This window comes from Oncorhynchus gorbuscha, unplaced genomic scaffold, assembly GCF_021184085.1.
Source record: "Oncorhynchus gorbuscha isolate QuinsamMale2020 ecotype Even-year unplaced genomic scaffold, OgorEven_v1.0 Un_scaffold_1454, whole genome shotgun sequence".
Lineage (NCBI taxonomy): Eukaryota > Metazoa > Chordata > Actinopteri > Salmoniformes > Salmonidae > Oncorhynchus > Oncorhynchus gorbuscha.
In genome coordinates this window covers 57,816-76,373 of record NW_025746230.1, presented here as the reverse complement: position 1 = coordinate 76,373, position 18,558 = coordinate 57,816, and the positions used below count along the sequence as shown (strand labels likewise).

The window sequence follows — 18,558 nt, the reverse complement described above, 5'->3', positions numbered from 1 at the left end:
TCAGCGTTTGAGGGAGTTGGTCATTTGAAAATGAGTGGTTAAACATATCACGCAATGGCTCAAGGATCAGGCCATGGAACTCTTTATAGAACTCACTACAAAACCCATCTGGTCCTGGGGCCTTACCATTTTGCAGATTCTTAATTGCGAACATTATCTCTTCCTTGGTAATAGGGGCATTGAGGAGGGACCTCTGTTCTTCGGAGATAGTAGGGAGCTCAATCTTACCAAAGAAGTTCTCCATTAATTTGGGTGCATCTTTTGGCAGTTCTGAGGCATAAAGGTTTGTATAAAATTTCTTAAATGAGTCACTTATCAATTTATTTTCATATAAATGATTACCATCAGAATCAGTAATAGTAGCAATTGACTGAGAGTCAGCCCTCTTTTTAGCTAGGTATGCCAAGTACTTTCCTGGCTTATCGCCATGTTCATATAGCTTTTGCCTGACAAATCTCATTTTCTTTTCAGCGTCCTGTGTTAGGAGAGAGTCTAACGTTGATCTAATGACTGATATTTCCTTTAATAGGGCAGGAGTGGGCGTTTTAATGTAGTCCTTCTCTTTAGTTCCTAATTCACCCTCTAACATTTTTTGCTTTTCCCGCTTTTTCCGTCTCTTAGTAGCTGTGTATGACATAATCAGACCCCTGGCATACGCTTTACAGGTCTCCCAAAGGAGCGAGGGGTTATCTGTTGATTGAGAGTTAATAGAGAAAAATGCTTTAAACTCTGTTATAAAATATGATGTGAATGTATGGTCTTTAAGAATGGTTGTGTTCAACCTCCAATGTCTTGACCGATTGAATGCCCCGTTGAGTTTTATGTCCAGGATCACCTCAGCATGATCAGATATGACTATGCTTCCTATCCTAGCAGATAAAACAGACTGCAAAGACGTCCTGGGCATAAAAAAATAGTCTATTCTAGTCTGACATCCATGAGGTGCAGAGAAAAAGTGAACTCTCTGTTGGAGGGATGGAAAGCTCTCCAGACATCCGCATACCCCAGATCATCACAAATAGCTGTAAGTGACTTTGCTTGAGGAGAGAGTGAAGCTATACCGCTGGGAGACTTATCAATAAGGGGTTCAACAAGCAGTTAAAATCTCCTCCAACCACTGCAGTGTCTGAGTTTAATTCTGAAAAGTCTAGAAATGCTTTAGTGAGGAAATCAGGGGGTGAGCAGGGGGAAGTAAATATTCATTATGGAAATGTTCTGCCCTTGTAAAGTACCATTAATTATAACAAAGCGACCAAATTTATCTTTCACACAATTCAAGACCTTAAGTGGTAAGTTCTTTTTCACCAGAATTGCTACCCCTCTACTTCTGGATGTAAATGATGAGAAAAACACTTGACCAAATCCTCCTTGCTGTAATTTCAGGTGCTCCTTATCATCCAAATGGGTTTCCTGTAACAGGGCAATATCAATATTTTCTTTTTTCAAAAAAGACAATACTTTCTTCCTCTTAATGGGGTTATGGCTCCCTCTAATGTTCCACGTGCATACACGCAGTCTGTTATCTGCCATTGCATCTTGACCATTCAATATTCAGACTGGATCCTACTGTAAAAGTGGGGTGGTACCTTTTTCCATGTGTTGAACTCTCCTCCATCTCACTGAGCATAAACAAAAAATATGAACCCTGAACTCGAACTATACTGAACCCAAAAATTAAACATGTAAAGATCCAAAAGGGGGTTTTCCCACTAGCTAACATACAGGGGATTTCCACTCTCAAATGTAGACTCTTAAGTCCGCATTGCCGCTCAATAGCCTCATCCTTTATATATATGGAAAATAAAATCAATAGAAGAAGATTGAGGCTATTCCACCTAAAACCAAGCCTGGGCACCAATATGGATTCACACATATCTCAGCCTGAGCTATAGCGGCTATTACTTTAGCAAGAAAAGTAATAAAGATACGAATATTACTGAGCTGGAGTACATGAGGACTCACACCACTGTTTCATGATCAGATTCAACCAAAAATAAACAAAGTTATCCAATGCTGTGGAGGTGCAGCTTAGAGTTATTTACCTGAGAGAGTCAATAAACGCAGCAACCTCTTCAGGTGTGTAGAGCTTTTTAGGTGATCCGTTGACCATAATCTTCAATGTGGCCGGGTACAACAGTGCGTAGTCCATCTTCATTCTCCTGAGTCGAGCCTTCGCCTCATCAAACGCTTTGCGTCTTCGTACAACCGCTGTGGAGTAATCATTGAAGAATGAGACCTTTGGACTTTTATGTTGACTACCAACAGAACCGATGTTTCTAGCCGCATCCATGACGCGCTGCTTGTCGGTGAAGTTGTGGAACTTTATAACCACCGGCCGTGGGCGCTGATTGGGGCCCGGTATCGGTGCTTGAGAGCGATGGGCTCTGTCCAGCTTCACGCGACCAGCCTTAGTGTCCATTTGTAGGTAGCCAGGGATCCATTCCTCAAAGAATTTTACTGAACGTGTCCCTTCAGAATTTTCCGGGAGTCCCACAACACGAATATTGCATCTGCGTCCTCGATTATCCAAGTCGTCAATGTGCTCCGCCATTTCGCGCACCTGTTTCTCAAGTGCTTTTATCTTCGCGTCCATAGATGTAGTTGAAGTTTCCACTGCAGCAATTCTTCCTTCCGCCTCAACAACACGTTTCACAACGCTCTGTATTTCGGCTGAATGGCTTGCTATTGCTTCCAAGACCGTTCTTATTTTAGCATCGATCACTTTAGTAATGTTATCAGTCATCTTTTGAATTATCAGGTCCATTGTGCCTGGGTCCGCAATGGTGTTAGCTTCGCTAACGTTAGCTAGCTCCTCGTGCACATCCACAGGGGTTTTGGTCGACTTCTTAGTAGTTCTATTGGGCATGTTGTCGGAGATTTTTGCGAAATAGTCGTCAAGACTCATTATATGGTAACTTATTTAGCCAATTCTACCACTTTTTCAAGCTAGGAGATTAATGTAAGAATATAAATTTACGAATGCCACGAGAGCTCGCTGAAACACCGTGTTCTCTCTACGGCGCCATTTTGTTCCCCTCTATTTCACAGTTTTGATATCTTAACTATAATTTTTAAATGTAGAACATAGTAAAATAAAGAAAACCCCTTGAATGAGTAGGTGTTTCCAAACCTTTGACTGGTACTGTATTAGTAATCAGTTTAATTGTTGCCTTGCAGTGTACACAGACGGTTCTAAGGATCCCATGAAAGAGTTTACAGAAGCAGGTGTATTTATGACTAGTAATCTGATGGGACTGCATCAGTTTAGTAGTGGATAGAGTTTAAGATCAGGAGAGTCAGAACGTGAGGATTTATGGGTAGAAATAAATGACGCTGTTGATTGGTTTACAGAGATACGGTATCGATGTTCAGTTTTATTGGATTTCCGGGCTCAAACAGGAGTTAATGGACATTATATTGTCGAGATAAGTAGCGATCAAGAGCAGTGCAGGATACACAGGTGGAGTTGTGAGGAAATTAAAACCTTCTGAAAAACATGTTATTTTATTTAATTTATTATAATTTATTGAACATTTTTACATTTTAGTCATTTAATAAAGCAGACAGAGCGACTAACCGTAGTGAGTGCATTCGCTTTCGTACTGCCCCCCCCCGTTATGGTTGTAAGATGGCACAATGATGCCATCTGTTGGTAAATGTTCGTTACTGCAACTCGTGGGCTTTACCGGTGTGCTTGAGATACCCGGTTGGGTTGTGATGTACTGAACAAGACTGGATACTCGCATCAATGCCTCTGTCTCTAACATTCACCCCCCCGCGATACAAGGAAATCTGTACGGGCGATCGTGTCATCGTGTCTTGGTAACAGAAGGGATGGAGTTATGTGATCTATGGATTAAGATGAGGGCATACGGAATTTAATTCGGAATTTAATTTCTCTTTTGAATTGATAGAGGAACAAGGGCTCTGGAATGGGTAATGGGGCTGTATGGTAGAGGGAATGGGTTGGGGAAATCTAATGATGTAGACAGGGAGAGGTTGTATGACAGGGTCAGAGACGTTTGGACTGGGAATTAGGATTGGGTGGTAGTGATGGGAGACGTTTGGACTGGGAATAGGATTGGGTGGTAGTGATGGGAGTAGTTTGGACTGGGAATTAGGATTGGGTGGTAGTGATGGGAGACGTTTGGACTGGGAATAGGATTGGGTGGTAGTGATGGGAGTAGTTTGGACTGGGAATAGGATTGGGTGGTGGTGATGGGAGTAGTTTGGACTGGGAATAGGATTGGGTGGTGGTGATGGGAGACGTTTGGACTGGGAATAGGATTAGGTTGTGGTGATGGGAGTAGTTTGGACTGGGAATAGGATTGGGTGGTGGTGATGGGAGACGTTTGGACTGGGAATAGGATTGGGTGGTGGTGATGGGAGACGTTTGGACTGGGAATAGGATTGGGTGGTGGTGATGGGAGACGTTTGGACTGGGAATAGGATTGGGTGGTGGTGATGGGAGACGTTTAGTTTGTAGGGATTTATTTTATTTAGTTAGATATACAGGGTTAGATAAGAGAAGATTATAGCGGTAGTGATGGGTCGTAACCGGACTCACACTCCAGTACAGTAGGGGGCGGTGTTTGCACCTCTCGGTCGGTTAAATAAAATCTAGAAGAAGAAAGACAACAACAGCTGGTCAGCCATCTCCGTAGCTTGCTAACCAACATAGCGGAACCGTCCCATCTCTTTAGGCGCTTTCTGGTATATTAGCCACTCTGTTTTGAACACATTTCTGTCGTTTAGCTAATTATCTAATTTAATTTCCTATTTACCTTGTTATTAGTCAGCTAGCTGGCTGGTTAAGTTAGCATTAGCCTTGTTAGCTAACTGTTAGCTGGCTGGTTAAGTTAGCATTAGCCTTGTTAGCTAACTGTTAGCCCTCATCCCCCGACCATGAGTTCACCAAGCTACTCTCCTCCTGATGAAGAGGAGGAGGAGGTCTGCTGGACGGAGAAAGAGGGTCTGTGGCTGAACGTTGTCGTGAAAGAGGAGAATCTAGAGGAGGATGTTACAGTAACAAATGTAGAGGAAGAGGAGGTTGTCACAGTAAAACAAGAAGTAGAAGGTGAGGCTGTTACAGTGAAAGAAGAAGAGGAAGACGTTTCAGTGAAAGAAGAAGAGGAAGACCCGATCAGAGTGAAAGAAGAGGAGGTGGATGTGACTGTAAAAGAGGAGGTTGCAGTTTTTGGAGTGAAGGAGGAGAAAGAGGGAGAGATAACTGTCATATTGGAAGAGGAGTCAGGTGATCTGATTAACACCGGTAAGTACTGTCTTAAGGAAGACGAGTTCTAGAATCTAGTGAGTTTTAGGAAGATGAGAGTTCTAGAATCTAGTGAGTTTTAGGAAGATGAGAGTTCTGAGTTCTTTGGAGTGTCCATCATAAAGCCCTGACCTCAATCATATAGAAAATGTGTAGGCAGAACTGAAAAAGCGTGTGCGAGCAAGGAGGCCTACAAACCTGACTCAGTTACACCAGCTCTGTCAGGAGGAACGGGCCAAAATTTACCCAACTTATTGTGGGAAGCTTTTTGAAGGCTACCCGAAACATTTGATCCAAGTTAAACAATTTAAAAGGCAATGCTACCAAATACTAATTGAGTGTATGAGAAATTTCTGACCCACTGGGAATCTGATAAAATAAATAAAAGCTGAAATAAATCATTCTTTCTACTATTATTCTAAAAATAAAGTGGTGATCCTAACTGGCCTAAGACAGGGATTTTTTTACTAGGATTAAATGTCAGGAATTGTGAAAAACTGAGTTTAAATGTATTTGGCTAAGGTGTATGTAAACGTTTCCACTTCAACTGTAGTTTGTGTTTATAAATAGTTTGTGAAAATGGTGAGTTTCTTTGTTTTGTAGTAAAAAAAAGACAGATGAAGATTAAGGTGTTTCCAATGACATCATCAACCAATTAGTACGCAATTAGTAGGCAAAGCTAGGAGCCTCTTTGGATTCCCAATACCCTGGGTCCATATGTAAACAGTTGCCAACAACGTCTCTCTTCTTAGAACCAGCGGGGCAACTGAGAGACCTTGTTGGCAGCTGTTTACATAGACCCTGGCATAGGGTGTTGGGAAGCCATACATTTACCAGAGAGGCTCCTGGACTGGTCTAGACCCAGGAATAGGGTGTTGGGAAGCCATACCATTACCAGAGAGGCTTCTGGACTGGTCTAGACCCAGGAATAGGGTGTTAGGAAGCCATACCATTACCAGAGAGGCTCCTGGACTGGTCTAGACCCTGGAATAGGGTGTTGGGAAGCCATACCATTACCAGAGAGGCTCCTGGACTGGTCTAGACCCTGGAATAGGGTGTTGGGAAGCCATACCATTACCAGAGAGGCTCCTGGACTGGTCTAGACCCTGGAATAGGGTGTTGGGAAGCCATACCATTACCAGAGAGGCTCCTGGACTGGTCTAGACCCAGGAATAGGGTGTTGGGAAGCCATACCATTACCAGAGAGGCTCCTGGACTGGTCTAGACCCTGGAATAGGGTGTTGGGAAGCCATACCATTACCAGAGAGGCTCCTGGACTGGTCTAGACCCTGGAATAGGGTGTTGGGAAGCCATACCATTACCAGAGAGGCTCCTGGACTGGTCTAGACCCTGGAATAGGGTGTTGGGAAGCCATACCATTACCAGAGAGGCTCCTGGACTGGTCTAGACCCTGGAATAGGGTGTTAGGAAGCCATACCATTACCAGAGAGGCTCCTGGACTGGTCTAGTCTCAGGAATAGGGTGTTGGGAAGCAATACCATTACCAGAGAGGCTCATGGACTGGTCTAGACCCTGGAATAGGGTGTTGGGAAACCATACCATTACCAGAGAGGCTCCTGGACTGGTCTATACCCTGGAATAGGGTGTTGGGAAGCCATACCATTACCAGAGAGGCTCCTGGACTGGTCTAGACCCTGGAATAGGGTGTTGGGAAGCCATACCATTACCAGATAGGCTCCTGGACTGGTCCAGACCCTGGAATAGGGTTTTAGGAAGCCATACCATTACCAGAGAGGCTCCTGGAGCAGCAGAAGTTTGGTAATGGTATGAGATTCACTGCTGTCTGAATGGAAAAGAGAGAGACTGGTCACCCATTAGAGTTGTAGATGGTAAGACTCTGGACTGGTCTCCCATTAGAGTTGTAGATGGTAAGGCTCTGGACTGGTCACCCATTAGAGTTGTAGATGGTAAGGCTCTGGACTGGTCACCCATTAGAGTTGTAGATGGTAAGGTTCTGGACTGGTCTCCCCTTAGATTTGTAAGGCTCTGGACTGGTCACCCATTAGAGTTGTAGATGGTAGGTTCTGGGCTGGTCACCCATTAGAGTTGTAAGGTTCTAGACTGGTCACCCATTAGAGTTGTAGATGGTAAGGTTCTGGACTGGTCACCCATTAGAGTTGTAGATGGTAAGGCTCTGGACTGGTCACCCATTAGAGTTGTAGATGGTAAGGCTCTGGACTGGTCTCCCATTAGAGTTGTAGATGGTAAGGCTCTGGACTGGTCTCCCATTAGAGTTGTAGATGGTAAGGCTCTGGACTGGTCACCCATTAGAGTTGTAGATGGTAAGGCTCTGGACTGGTATCCCATTAGAGTTGTAAGACTCTGGACTGGTCACCCATTAGAGTTGTAGATGGTAAGGCTCTGGACTGGTCACCCATTAGAGTTGTAAGGCTCTGGACTGGTCACCCATTAGAGTTGTAGATGGTAAGGTTCTAGACTGGTCACCCATTAGAGTTGTAGATGGTAAGGCTCTGGACTGGTCACCCATTAGAGTTGTAGATGGTAAGGCTCTGCACTGGTCACCCATTAGAGTTGTAGATGGTAAGGCTCTGGACTGGTCTCCCATTAGAGTTGTAGATGGTAAGGCTCTGGACTGGTCACCCATTAGAGTTGTAGATGGTAAGGCTCTGGACTGGTATCCCATTAGAGTTGTAAGACTCTGGACTGGTCACCCATTAGAGTTGTAGATGGTAAGGCTCTGGACTGGTCACCCATTATAGTTGTAGATGGTAAGGCTCTGGACTGGTCACCCATTAGAGTTGTAAGGCTCTGGACTGGTCACCCATTAGAGTTGTAGATGGTAAGGCTCTGGGCTGGTCACCCATTAGAGTTGTAAGGCTCTGGACTGGTCACCCATTAGAGTTGTAAGGCTCTGGACTGGTCACCCATTAGAGTTGTAAGGCTCTGGACTGGTCACCCATTAGAGTTGTAAGGCTCTGGACTGGTCACCCATTAGAGTTGTAAGGCTCTGGACTGGTCACCCATTAGAGTTGTAAGGCTCTGGACTGGTCACCCATTAGAGTTGTAAGGCTCTGGACTGGTCACCCATTAGAGTTGTAGATGGTAAGGCTCTGGACTGGTCACCCATTAGAGTTGTAGATGGTAAGGCTCTGGACTGGTCACCCATTAGAGTTGTAAGGCTCTGGACTGGTCACCCATTAGAGTTGTAGATGGTAAGGTTCTAGACTGGTCACCCATTAGAGTTGTAGATGGTAAGGCTCTGGACTGGTCACCCATTAGAGTTGTAGATGGTAAGGCTCTGGACTGGTCACCCATTAGAGTTGTAGATGGTAAGGCTCTGGACTGGTATCCCATTAGTTGTAAGACTCTGGACTGGTCACCCATTAGAGTTGTAGATGGTAAGGCTCTGGACTGGTCACCCATTAGAGTTGTAAAGGCTCTGGACTGGTCACCCATTAGAGTTGTAAGGCTCTGGACTGGTCACCCATTAGAGTTGTAAGGCTCTGGACTGGTCACCCATTAGAGTTGTAAGGCTCTGGACTGGTCACCTATTAGAGTTGTAAGGCTCTGGACTGGTCACCCATTAGAGTTGTAGATGGTAAGGCTCTGGACTGGTCACCCATTAGAGTGGTAAGGCTCTGGATTGGTCACCCATTAGAGTTGTAGATGGTAACGCTCTGGACTGGTCACCCATTAGAGTTGTAGTTGTAAGGCTCTGGACTGGTCACCCATTAGAGTTGTAGATGGTAAGGTTCTGGACTGGTCACCCATTAGAGTTGTAGATGGTAAGGCTCTGGACTGGACACCCATTAGTTGTAGATGGTAAGGTTCTAGACTGGTCACCCATTAGAATTGTAGATGGTAAGGTCTCTGGACTGGTCACCCATTAGAGTTGTAGATGGTAAGGCTCTGGACTGGTCACCCATTAGAGTTGTAAGGTTCTGGACTGGTCACCCATTAGAGTTGTACGGCTCTGGACTGGTCACCCATTAGAGTTGTAGATGGTAAGGCTCTGGACTGGTCACCCATTAGAGTTGTAGATGGTAAGGCTCTGCACTGGTCACCCATTAGAGTTGTAGATGGTAAGGCTCTGGACTGGTCTCCCATTAGAGTTGTAGATGGTAAGGCTCTGGACTGGTCACCCATTAGAGTTGTAGATGGTAAGGCTCTGGACTGGTCTCCCATTAGAGTTGTAGATGGTAAGGCTCTGGACTGGTATCCCATTAGAGTTGTAAGACTCTGGACTGGTCACCCATTAGAGTTGTAGATGGTAAGGCTCTGGACTGGTCACCCATTAGAGTTGTAAGGTTTTGGACTGGTCACCCATTATAGTTGTAGTTGTAAGGTTCTGGACTGGCCACCCATTAGAGTTGTAAAGGCTCTGAACTGGTCACCCATTAGAGTTGTAGATGGTAAGGCTCTGGACTGGTCACCCATTAGAGTTGTAGATGGTAAGGTTCTGGACTGGTCACCCATTAGAGTTGTAAGGTTCTAGACTGGTCACCCATTAGAGTTGTAAGGTTCTGGACTGTTCACCCATTAGAACTGTAAGGTTCTAGACTGGTCACCCGTGTGTTAATGTTATGCAAGGTATCCAGTACATGACAGATATTAATTCACTATCCAACATGAGAATAACCATCTCCTAACTCTGAGACAAAGTGGAAATCAGCATGTGACATTCAAGAAGAAACTGAGCAAAGAGCAAGCTTCCAAGACTTGGTGAGTTTCATTAAGAGACAGGCTAGGATAACCTCATATCCTATATTCAGAAACACCCAAGACTTGGTGAGTTTTATTAAGAGGGAGGCTAGGTTCTTAAAGGCTTATAGTGTTGTGATTATTGATTGATTATCAATAATTATATTTGGTTGTGATAGTTGCAAAATATTTTTGGGGGGATGCTGCAGTTGTTAGCGCTAATGCTAGGATGGTAGCAAATCTGTTAGCTGGAATGCTAACGCTTATTGACAGACTGGTAGTAAATATGTTAGCCAGAATGCTAACGCTTATTGACATAGACTGGTAGTAAATATGTTAGCCAGAATGCTAACGCTTATTGACATAGACTGGTAGCAAAGCTGTTAGCTAGAATGCTAACATTTATTAACATAGGCTGGTAGCAAAGCTGTTAGCTAGAATGCTAATGCTAGGCTGGTAGCAAAGCTGTTAGCTGGAATGCTAGGCTAGCCAAAGCGCATTTTACTGGTTGAAGTGTTTTTTGATTTGCGATGACACAAACATTATATTACGCAGGACATTCAAACGAGCCTTACAATTATAATCCAAAGTAGTGTGAAATTCACTCATAAGCAACTATTTTTGCTATGAGAACTCCCCTGAGTTTTCCCCCACGGTGGTGAATTAGTGAATAGTCACAGAGCTTTTTTAATTTTTAATTTAAATGTTTTTTTTTTTACCCCTTTTTCTCTCCAATTTCGTGGTATCCAATTGTTGTTTTTAGTAGCTCATCGCTACAACTCCCGTACGGGCTCGGGAGAGACGAAGGTTGAAAGTCATGCGTCCTCCGATACACAACCCAACCAAGCCGCACTGCTTCTTCTTCACTGCACAGCGGAAGCCAGATGTGTTGTGTACCTAATTCATGTTTGTGTTGTCGCAAATCAACTTGGTTAGCCCGGCCCGCGCGATGAGACAAGGACATCCCTACCGGCCAACCCTAACCCGGACCTCTCGATGTATTGTGCGTCGCCCCACGGACCTCTCGGTCGGTTACGACAGAGCCTGGGCGCGAACCCAGAGTCACATCTGGTGTTGCAGTACAGCGCCCTTAACCACTGCGCTACCCGGGAGGCCCCTAGGCACAAAACTTAATGTGAGTTTCCTTGAGTAGCACTCCTGATCTTGCGCTGTAATATTCAGAATACATCGGGTGGAAGGGTAGCTTAGTGGTTAGAGCATTGGACTAGTAACCAGAAGGTTGCAAGTTCAAATCCCCAAGCTGACAAGGTACAAGGTCTTTCTGTCCCTGAACAAGGCAGTTAACTGTCAATTAATTTGTTCTTAACTGACCTGCCTAGTTAAATAAAAGTAAAATAAATGTAAAAAACATTGTGAAAAACTAAAAACAACCTGAGGATTGATTATTAACATTGTTTGAAATGTTTCTATGAACTTTATGGATACTATTTGGGTTTTTAATCTGGCTGTTGTGATTGCTTTTGAGCCTGTGGATTAATGAACAAAACGCATGAACAAAAATAAGGTTTTTGGATATAAAAAGAGACTTTATCGAACAAAACTAACATTTATTGAGTAAATGGGAGTTTTGTGAGTGCAACAATATGAAGATCATCAAAGGTAAGTGATTCATTTTATTGCTATTTCTGACTTGTGTATCTTCTCTACTTGGCAGGTTACTGTTTGTAATGATTTGTCTGCTGGGCGCTGTTCTCAGATTATCACATGGCTTTCGCCATAAAGCCTTTTTGAAATCTGACACCGTGGTTGGATTAACAAGAAGTTGATCTTTAAACTTGCATGTTTTATGAATTTTTATAATGACTATTTCTGTTTTTGAATTCTGCAATTTCACTGGATGTTAGTCGTGTGCTAGTGTCCCACGTACCCTAGTGAGGTTAAACATTCATTAAAGACGTACATTATTGTACAACTTTTACCTCAAATAAACAGTGGATTTCAGCCTTTAACCGTCTAACTTTGTTGTTCACACAGGAGAGAGACTGAACTATCGTGGATCCTCTGGGGAGCCTCAACAACCTCATGACGCTGAAGAGGCAGAGACAAGTTTCTCCAGATCAGAACTCCTCAAGAAACACCAGCAGAGACCACCAGGGAAGAAACCTAACCGCTGCTCTGACTGTGGGAAGAGTTTCACCTCTTCTTCAGATCTTAAAATACACCAGAGAATCCACACAGGAGAGAAACCTTACAGCTGCTCCGACTGTGCAAGGAGTTTTACTACACGTAGCCAGATGATATCTCATCGGAGAACACACACAGGAGAAAAACCTTTCAGTTGTGATCGATGTGGAAAGAGTTTTGCTCAGTCAGGCAACCTGACAATTCACCAGAGAACACACACGGGTGAGAAACCTTACCACTGCTCTGACTGTGGAATGAGTTTTACTACCTCAGGTGGACTGATATCACACCAGAGAACACATACAGGAGATCAGTGTGGGAAGAGTTTTCCCGCCGCAAGGAACCTGAATCTAGTTCACCAGAGAGAACACACAGCTGATCTGACTGTACACCAGAGAAGGTACACTGTAGAGAAACCATACCGTTGCTCAGACTGTGGGATGAGTTTTACTACATCAAGCGGACTGATATCACACCAGAGAATCCACACTGGAGAGAAACTATACCACTGCTCAGATTGTGGCATGAGTTTTGCTGGATTAGACAAACTGACTATACACCAGAGGTTACACACAGAGAGGACTTTTAGTTGCGATCAATGTGGGAAAAGCTTTGCCGCAGCAACAAACCTGACAGTTCACCAGAGAACACACACGGGAGAGAGGCCTTATAGCTGCGATGAATGTGGGAAGAGATTCACTCAGTCGGCACACCTGACTGTACACCAGAGAACTCACACGGGAGAGCAGCCGTATAGCTGCGATCAATGTGGGAAACATTTTGCTTTGCCAGGAAACCTGACTGTACACAAGAGAACACACACCGGAGAGAAACCTTACAGCTGTGATGTATGTGAGGATAGTTTCGCCACCTGGACTGCCCTGGCTACACACAAACGAATCCACACGGGTGAGAAACCGTACCACTGCTCCGACTGTGGAATGAGCTTTACTTCCTCAAGCGACTTGAGAAGACACCAGAGAAAACACACAGGAGAGAAGCCTTATAGCTGTGATCAGTGTGGGAAGAGCTTTATTCGATCAGACTCCCTGGCAAAACACAAGAAAATACATGCAGGAGAAACACAGAGTTTAGAATGATCTCCAACACCAGACCTGGGTAGTAGAACACAGAGTGTGGAATGACCTCCAACACCAGACCTGGGTAGTAGAACACAGAGTGTAGAATGATCTCCAACACCAGACCTGGGTAGTAGAACACAGAGTGTAGAATGACCTGGGTAGTAGAACACAGAGAGTAGAATGACCTCCACTAGACCTGGGTAGTAGAACACAGAGTGTAGAACACAGAGTGTGGAATGATCTCCAACACCAGACCTGGGTAGTAGAACACAGAGTGTGGAATGATCTCCAACACCAGACCTGGGTAGTAGAACACAGAGTGTGGAATGATCTCCAACACCAGACATGGGTAGTAGAACACAGAGTGTGGAATGATCTCCAACACCAGACCTGGGTAGTAGAACACAGAGTGTGGAATGATCTCCAACACCAGACCTGGGTAGTAGAACACAGAGTGTGGAATGATCTCCAACACCAGACCTGGGTAGACAAACACAGAGTAATGATCTATTTGTAATCTAACTATTGATGTCGTAGTGTTTGTGTTCAACTTGTTTCATAATAATATAATTTATAATATTGCAAAATCCCACAACTTTTGACAGCTCTAAACTCAAATGATTTTTAATTTTGTAAATGGAACATTCATAGAAAATGTTATAGATGGAGGAACAGGACAATAAATGTGATGTTTTGATGTAGTTGCTCTCCAAAAGCCTGAGGAAGTTCATGTTGGAAAAGTAGGTATGAGACATATCATGTAGCCTCGCCTCCAGGTTTCATTATTGTAATCTGTTTTCATAGCTACTATAAAAATCTAGAATAAACGAAGTGCTCTTTCCAAACATCCCTATGACCACAAGACGTTGACAATACGTCTTATTAACGTATTGTCAACCACAAGACGTTGACAATACGTCTTATTAACGTATTGTGCTCACTGGGATGTACAGTGTTCTACATGTCATATTGTTGTCATGTTCGGATCTCTTAACTTTTTGTCTGTTTGTTTTATAAAAATGAACACCATTAGGGTCAGAGACGGGGGAGAGAGCGAGGGTCAGAGACGGAGGAGAGAGCGAGGGTCAGAGACGGGGGAGAGAGCGAGGGTCAGAGACTGGGGAGAGAGCGAGGGTCAGAGACTGGGGAGAGAGCGAGGGTCAGAGACGGAGGAGAGAGCGTGGGTCAGAGACTGGGGAGAGAGTGAGGGTCAGAGACGGGGGAGAGAGCGAGGGTCAGAGACGGAGGAGAGAGCGAGGGTCAGAGACTGGGGAGAGAGCGAGGGTCAGAGACGGAGGAGAGAGCGTGGGTCAGAGACGGGGGAGAGAGCGAGGGTCAGAGACGGAGGAGAGAGCGAGGGTCAGAGACGGAGGAGAGAGCGAGGGTCAGAGAGGGAGAGCGAGGGTCAGAGAGGGAGAGCGAGGGTCAGAAAGGGAGAGCGAGGGTCAGAGAGGGAGAGCGAGGGAGGAAAAGTATTGTCATGTTTTGTTGATTTTCAGAATGCTTTTGATCCTTGATGGATTATATATTTTTTTAACTCCAATGTGACGTTGGGGGTAAAGTATCATCAGATATATTTACTCAAACAACAGCAATACTATTATTTCTTTTGAATCTTTTTGTTTTTATATCGGATAAACGCTCCAAACATCCCTATGATCACAAGTGTTTTTGGTTGAATACTTTTTGCCACTAAATGTCATATCTTTGTCAGGTTATGATCTCTTGCCTTTTTGTCTGTTTGAAATTGACACCATTTATACATGTTATGATCTGCCTTCTCGTCTACTGTTTTAAATTAACACCATTTATACATCATGGATCAATTAATTATTATTCATTTTATATAATTGATTGTTGTGACAAATTAGTTTTTTTTAAGTGTACAGTATGTTAAAGGACCTCTATGAGAGAGAGGGTCAGAGTATAAGGGGTCAGCTGGTGCGCGATGTCTATAATATTAAAGAAGTCTCAAGGTATTGCACGCCTGAGGTAGAGTACCTCATGATAAGCTGTAGACCACACTACCTTTGGGGCGGCAGCGTAGCCTAGTGGTTAGAGCGTTGGACTAGTAACCGGAAGGTTGCGAGTTCAAACCCCCAAGCTGACAAGGTACAAATCTGTCATTCTGCCCCTGAACAGGCAGTTAACCCACTGTTCCCAGGCCGTCATTGAAAATAAGAATATGTTCTTAACTGACTTGCCTGGTTAAATAAAGGTAAAAAAATAAAGAAAAATCTACCTAGAGAGTTTAATCTGTATTATTCGTAGCCGTCTATTTACCACCACAGACCGATGCTGGCACTAAGACCGCTCTCAACCAACTCTGAGGCCATAAGCAAACAGGAAAACGCTCACCAAGAAGCGGTGCTCCTAGTGGCCGGGGATTTTAATGCAGGCAAACTTAAATCAGTTTTACCTAATTTCTACCAGCATGTTAAATGTGCAACGAGAGGGGAAAAACTCTCTCCATACAGAAATGGTTTGTTGAGATCGGTGTGGAAAAAACTTGATTGGCCTGCACAGAGCCCTGACCTCAACCACATCAAACTCCTTTGTGATGAATTGGAAGCCAACTGCGAGCCAGGCCTAATCGCCCAACATCAGTGGCCCGAGCAGGTGTCCACATACTTTTGATCACATTAGTATTTGTAATGTAGTTATATGGGGTCATTAATAGTAGTAGTAGTTCGTATTCCCCTGAGTCCATAGAGAGACCTAAGACAACAACATGGCAAGGCAGCAACCCAACATGGTAGCAACACACCATGACAACAACATAGCAAGGCAACAACACAACATGGTAGCAACACACCATGACAACAACATAGCAAGGCAGAAACACACCATGGTAGCAACACACCATGACAACAACATAGCAAGGCAGCAACACACCATGACAACAACATAGCAAGGCAGAAACACAACATGGTAGCAACACACCATGACAACAACATAGCAAGGCAACAACACAACATGGTAGCAACACACCATGACAACAACATAGCAAGGCAGCAACACAACATGGTAGCAACACAGCATGGAAGAAACACAACATGACAACAACATGGTAGCAACACACCATGACAACAACATGGCAAGGCAGCAACACAACAAGGTAGCAACACAACAAGGAAGCAACACAACAAGGTAGCAACAACATAGCAAGGTAGAAACACAACAAGGCAGCAACACAACATAGCAAGGCAGCATCACAACATGGTAGCAACACAAGGCAGCAACACAACAAGGTAGCAACAACATAGCAAGGTAGAATCACAAGGCAGCAACACAACATAGCAAGGTAGAATCACAAGGCAGCAACACAACATAGCAAGGCAGCAACACAACAAGGTAGCAACACAACAAGGCAGCAACACAACAAGGTAGCAACACAACAAGGTAGCAACACAACAAGGTAGCAACACAACAAGGCAGCAACACAACATAGCAAGGCAGCAACACAACAAGGTAGCAACACAACATAGCAAGGCAGCAACACAACATAGCAAGGCAGCAACACAACAAGGCAGCAACACAACATATCAAGGCAGCAACACAACAAGGCAGCAACACAACATAGCAAGGCAGCAACACAACAAGGCAGCAACACAACATAGCAAGGCAGCAACACAACATAGCAAGGCAGCAACACAAGGCAGCAACACAACATAGCAAGGCAGCAACACAACAAGGCAGCAACACAACATAGCAAGGTAGCAACACAACCTCAGGGTTGTCTGGGATAGCTCTGTGTGTGGTAGTCTCAGGGTTGTCTGGGATAGCTCTGTGTGTGGTAGTCTCAGGGTTGTCTGGGATAGCTCTGAGTGTGGTAGTCTCAGGGTTGTCTGGGATAGCTCTGTGTGCGGTACTCTCAGGGTTGTCTGGGATAGATCTGTGTGTGGTAGCTCTGTGTGTGGTAGCCCTGTGTGTGGTAGTCTCAGGGTTGTCTGGGATAGCTCTGTGTGTGGTAGTCTCAGGGTTGTCTGGGATAGCTCTGTGTGTGGTAGTCTCAGGGTTGTCTGGGATAGCTCTGTGTGTGGTAGTCTCAGGGTTGTCTGGGATAGCTCTGTGTGTGGTAGTCTCAGGGTTGTCTGGGATAGCTCTGTGTGTGGTAGCTCTGTGTGTGGTAGCTCTGTGTGTGGTAGCTCTGTGTGTGGTAGCCCTGTGTGTGGTAGTCTCAGGGTTGTCTGGGATAGATCTGTGTGTGGTAGCTCTGTGTGTGGTAGCTCTGTGTGTGGTAGTCTCAGGGTTGTCTGGGATATCTCTGTGTGTGGTATCCCTGTCATTTTATCAGCAGAGTCTCTAAACATATTCCAATCAGCGATAGCAAAGCAGTCCTGTAGCATAGTCTCTGAATCTGGTCACCATTTCTAAGCATAATCGAGGGAAATTGGTTGGGGGGGGTTCATGGGGAGGGGGGCTGTATGTTATACATTAGTAGGGATTTATTAGTTTATTTAATTTGACAAAAAATGGTACAGAATGAAGCCAACCATGATTTGATCGTATCCTCCAGCTGGTGGCAGTATGCCCCTTAAAACGTCTGTTTTGCTGAGCTCTATTATACTGGAGAAGAAGAAGTTATCCAGTCGGCCACCTCGGTAGCTTGCCAGACAATATAACCGAACCAGTAAAGCTCTTTAGACGTTTTAATGTATATTAGCCACTGTGTTTTGAGCAGACTTCTGTCAATATAGCTAATTATATAATTTCATTGCATATTTACGTTGTTATTGTTATTAGTTAGCTGGCTGGTTTAGTTAGCATTAGCCTTGTTAGCTAACTGTAGCTGGCTGGTTAAGTTAGCATTAGCCTTGTTAGCTAACTGTTAGCCCTCATCCCCCGACCATGAGTTCACCAAGCTACTCTCCTCCTGATGAAGAGGAGGAGGAGGTCTGCTGGACGGAGAAAGAGGGTCTGTGGCTGAATGTTGTCGTGAAAGAGGAGAATGAAGAGGAGGATGTCACAGTAACAGAAGTAGAGGAAGAGGAGGATGTTACAGTGAAAGAGGAAGAGGAAGAGGCTTTTACAGTAGAAGAGGAAGAGGAGGATGAGGCTTTTACAGTGAAGGAAGAGGAGGATGAAGCTTTTACAGTGAAAGAAGAGGAGGATGAGGCTTTTACAGTGAAAGAAGAAGAGGAAGAGTCGTTCAGAGTGAAAGAGGAAGAGGAAACCGAGGAGACGGGAGGTAAAAGATTAACACACCAGTAAAAGGGGTGATCTGTAGTTGTTGAACTGATGTGGGGGGGTAAAGGGGTGATCTGTAGTTGTTGAACTGATGTGGGGGTAAAGGGGTGATCTGTAGCTGTTGAACTGATGTGGGGGGGGGTAAAGGGGTGATCTGTAGTTGTTGAACTGATGTGGGGGGGGGTT

General features: G+C 44.5%; 1 protein-coding gene across 1 annotated transcript; it reads left to right on the top strand.

The window, feature by feature from the left end:
- Positions 1–4,250: 4,250 nt before the first annotated feature.
- LOC124022847 (zinc finger protein 135-like) lies at positions 4,251–17,790 on the top strand. Its single transcript, XM_046337534.1, has 3 exons — positions 4,251–5,272; positions 11,951–12,322; positions 17,702–17,790. The coding sequence occupies exons 1-3, from the start codon at positions 4,906–4,908 to the stop codon at positions 17,788–17,790; spliced, it is 828 nt and encodes a 275-aa protein (XP_046193490.1). The 5' UTR covers positions 4,251–4,905.
- Positions 17,791–18,558: the final 768 nt, after the last annotated feature.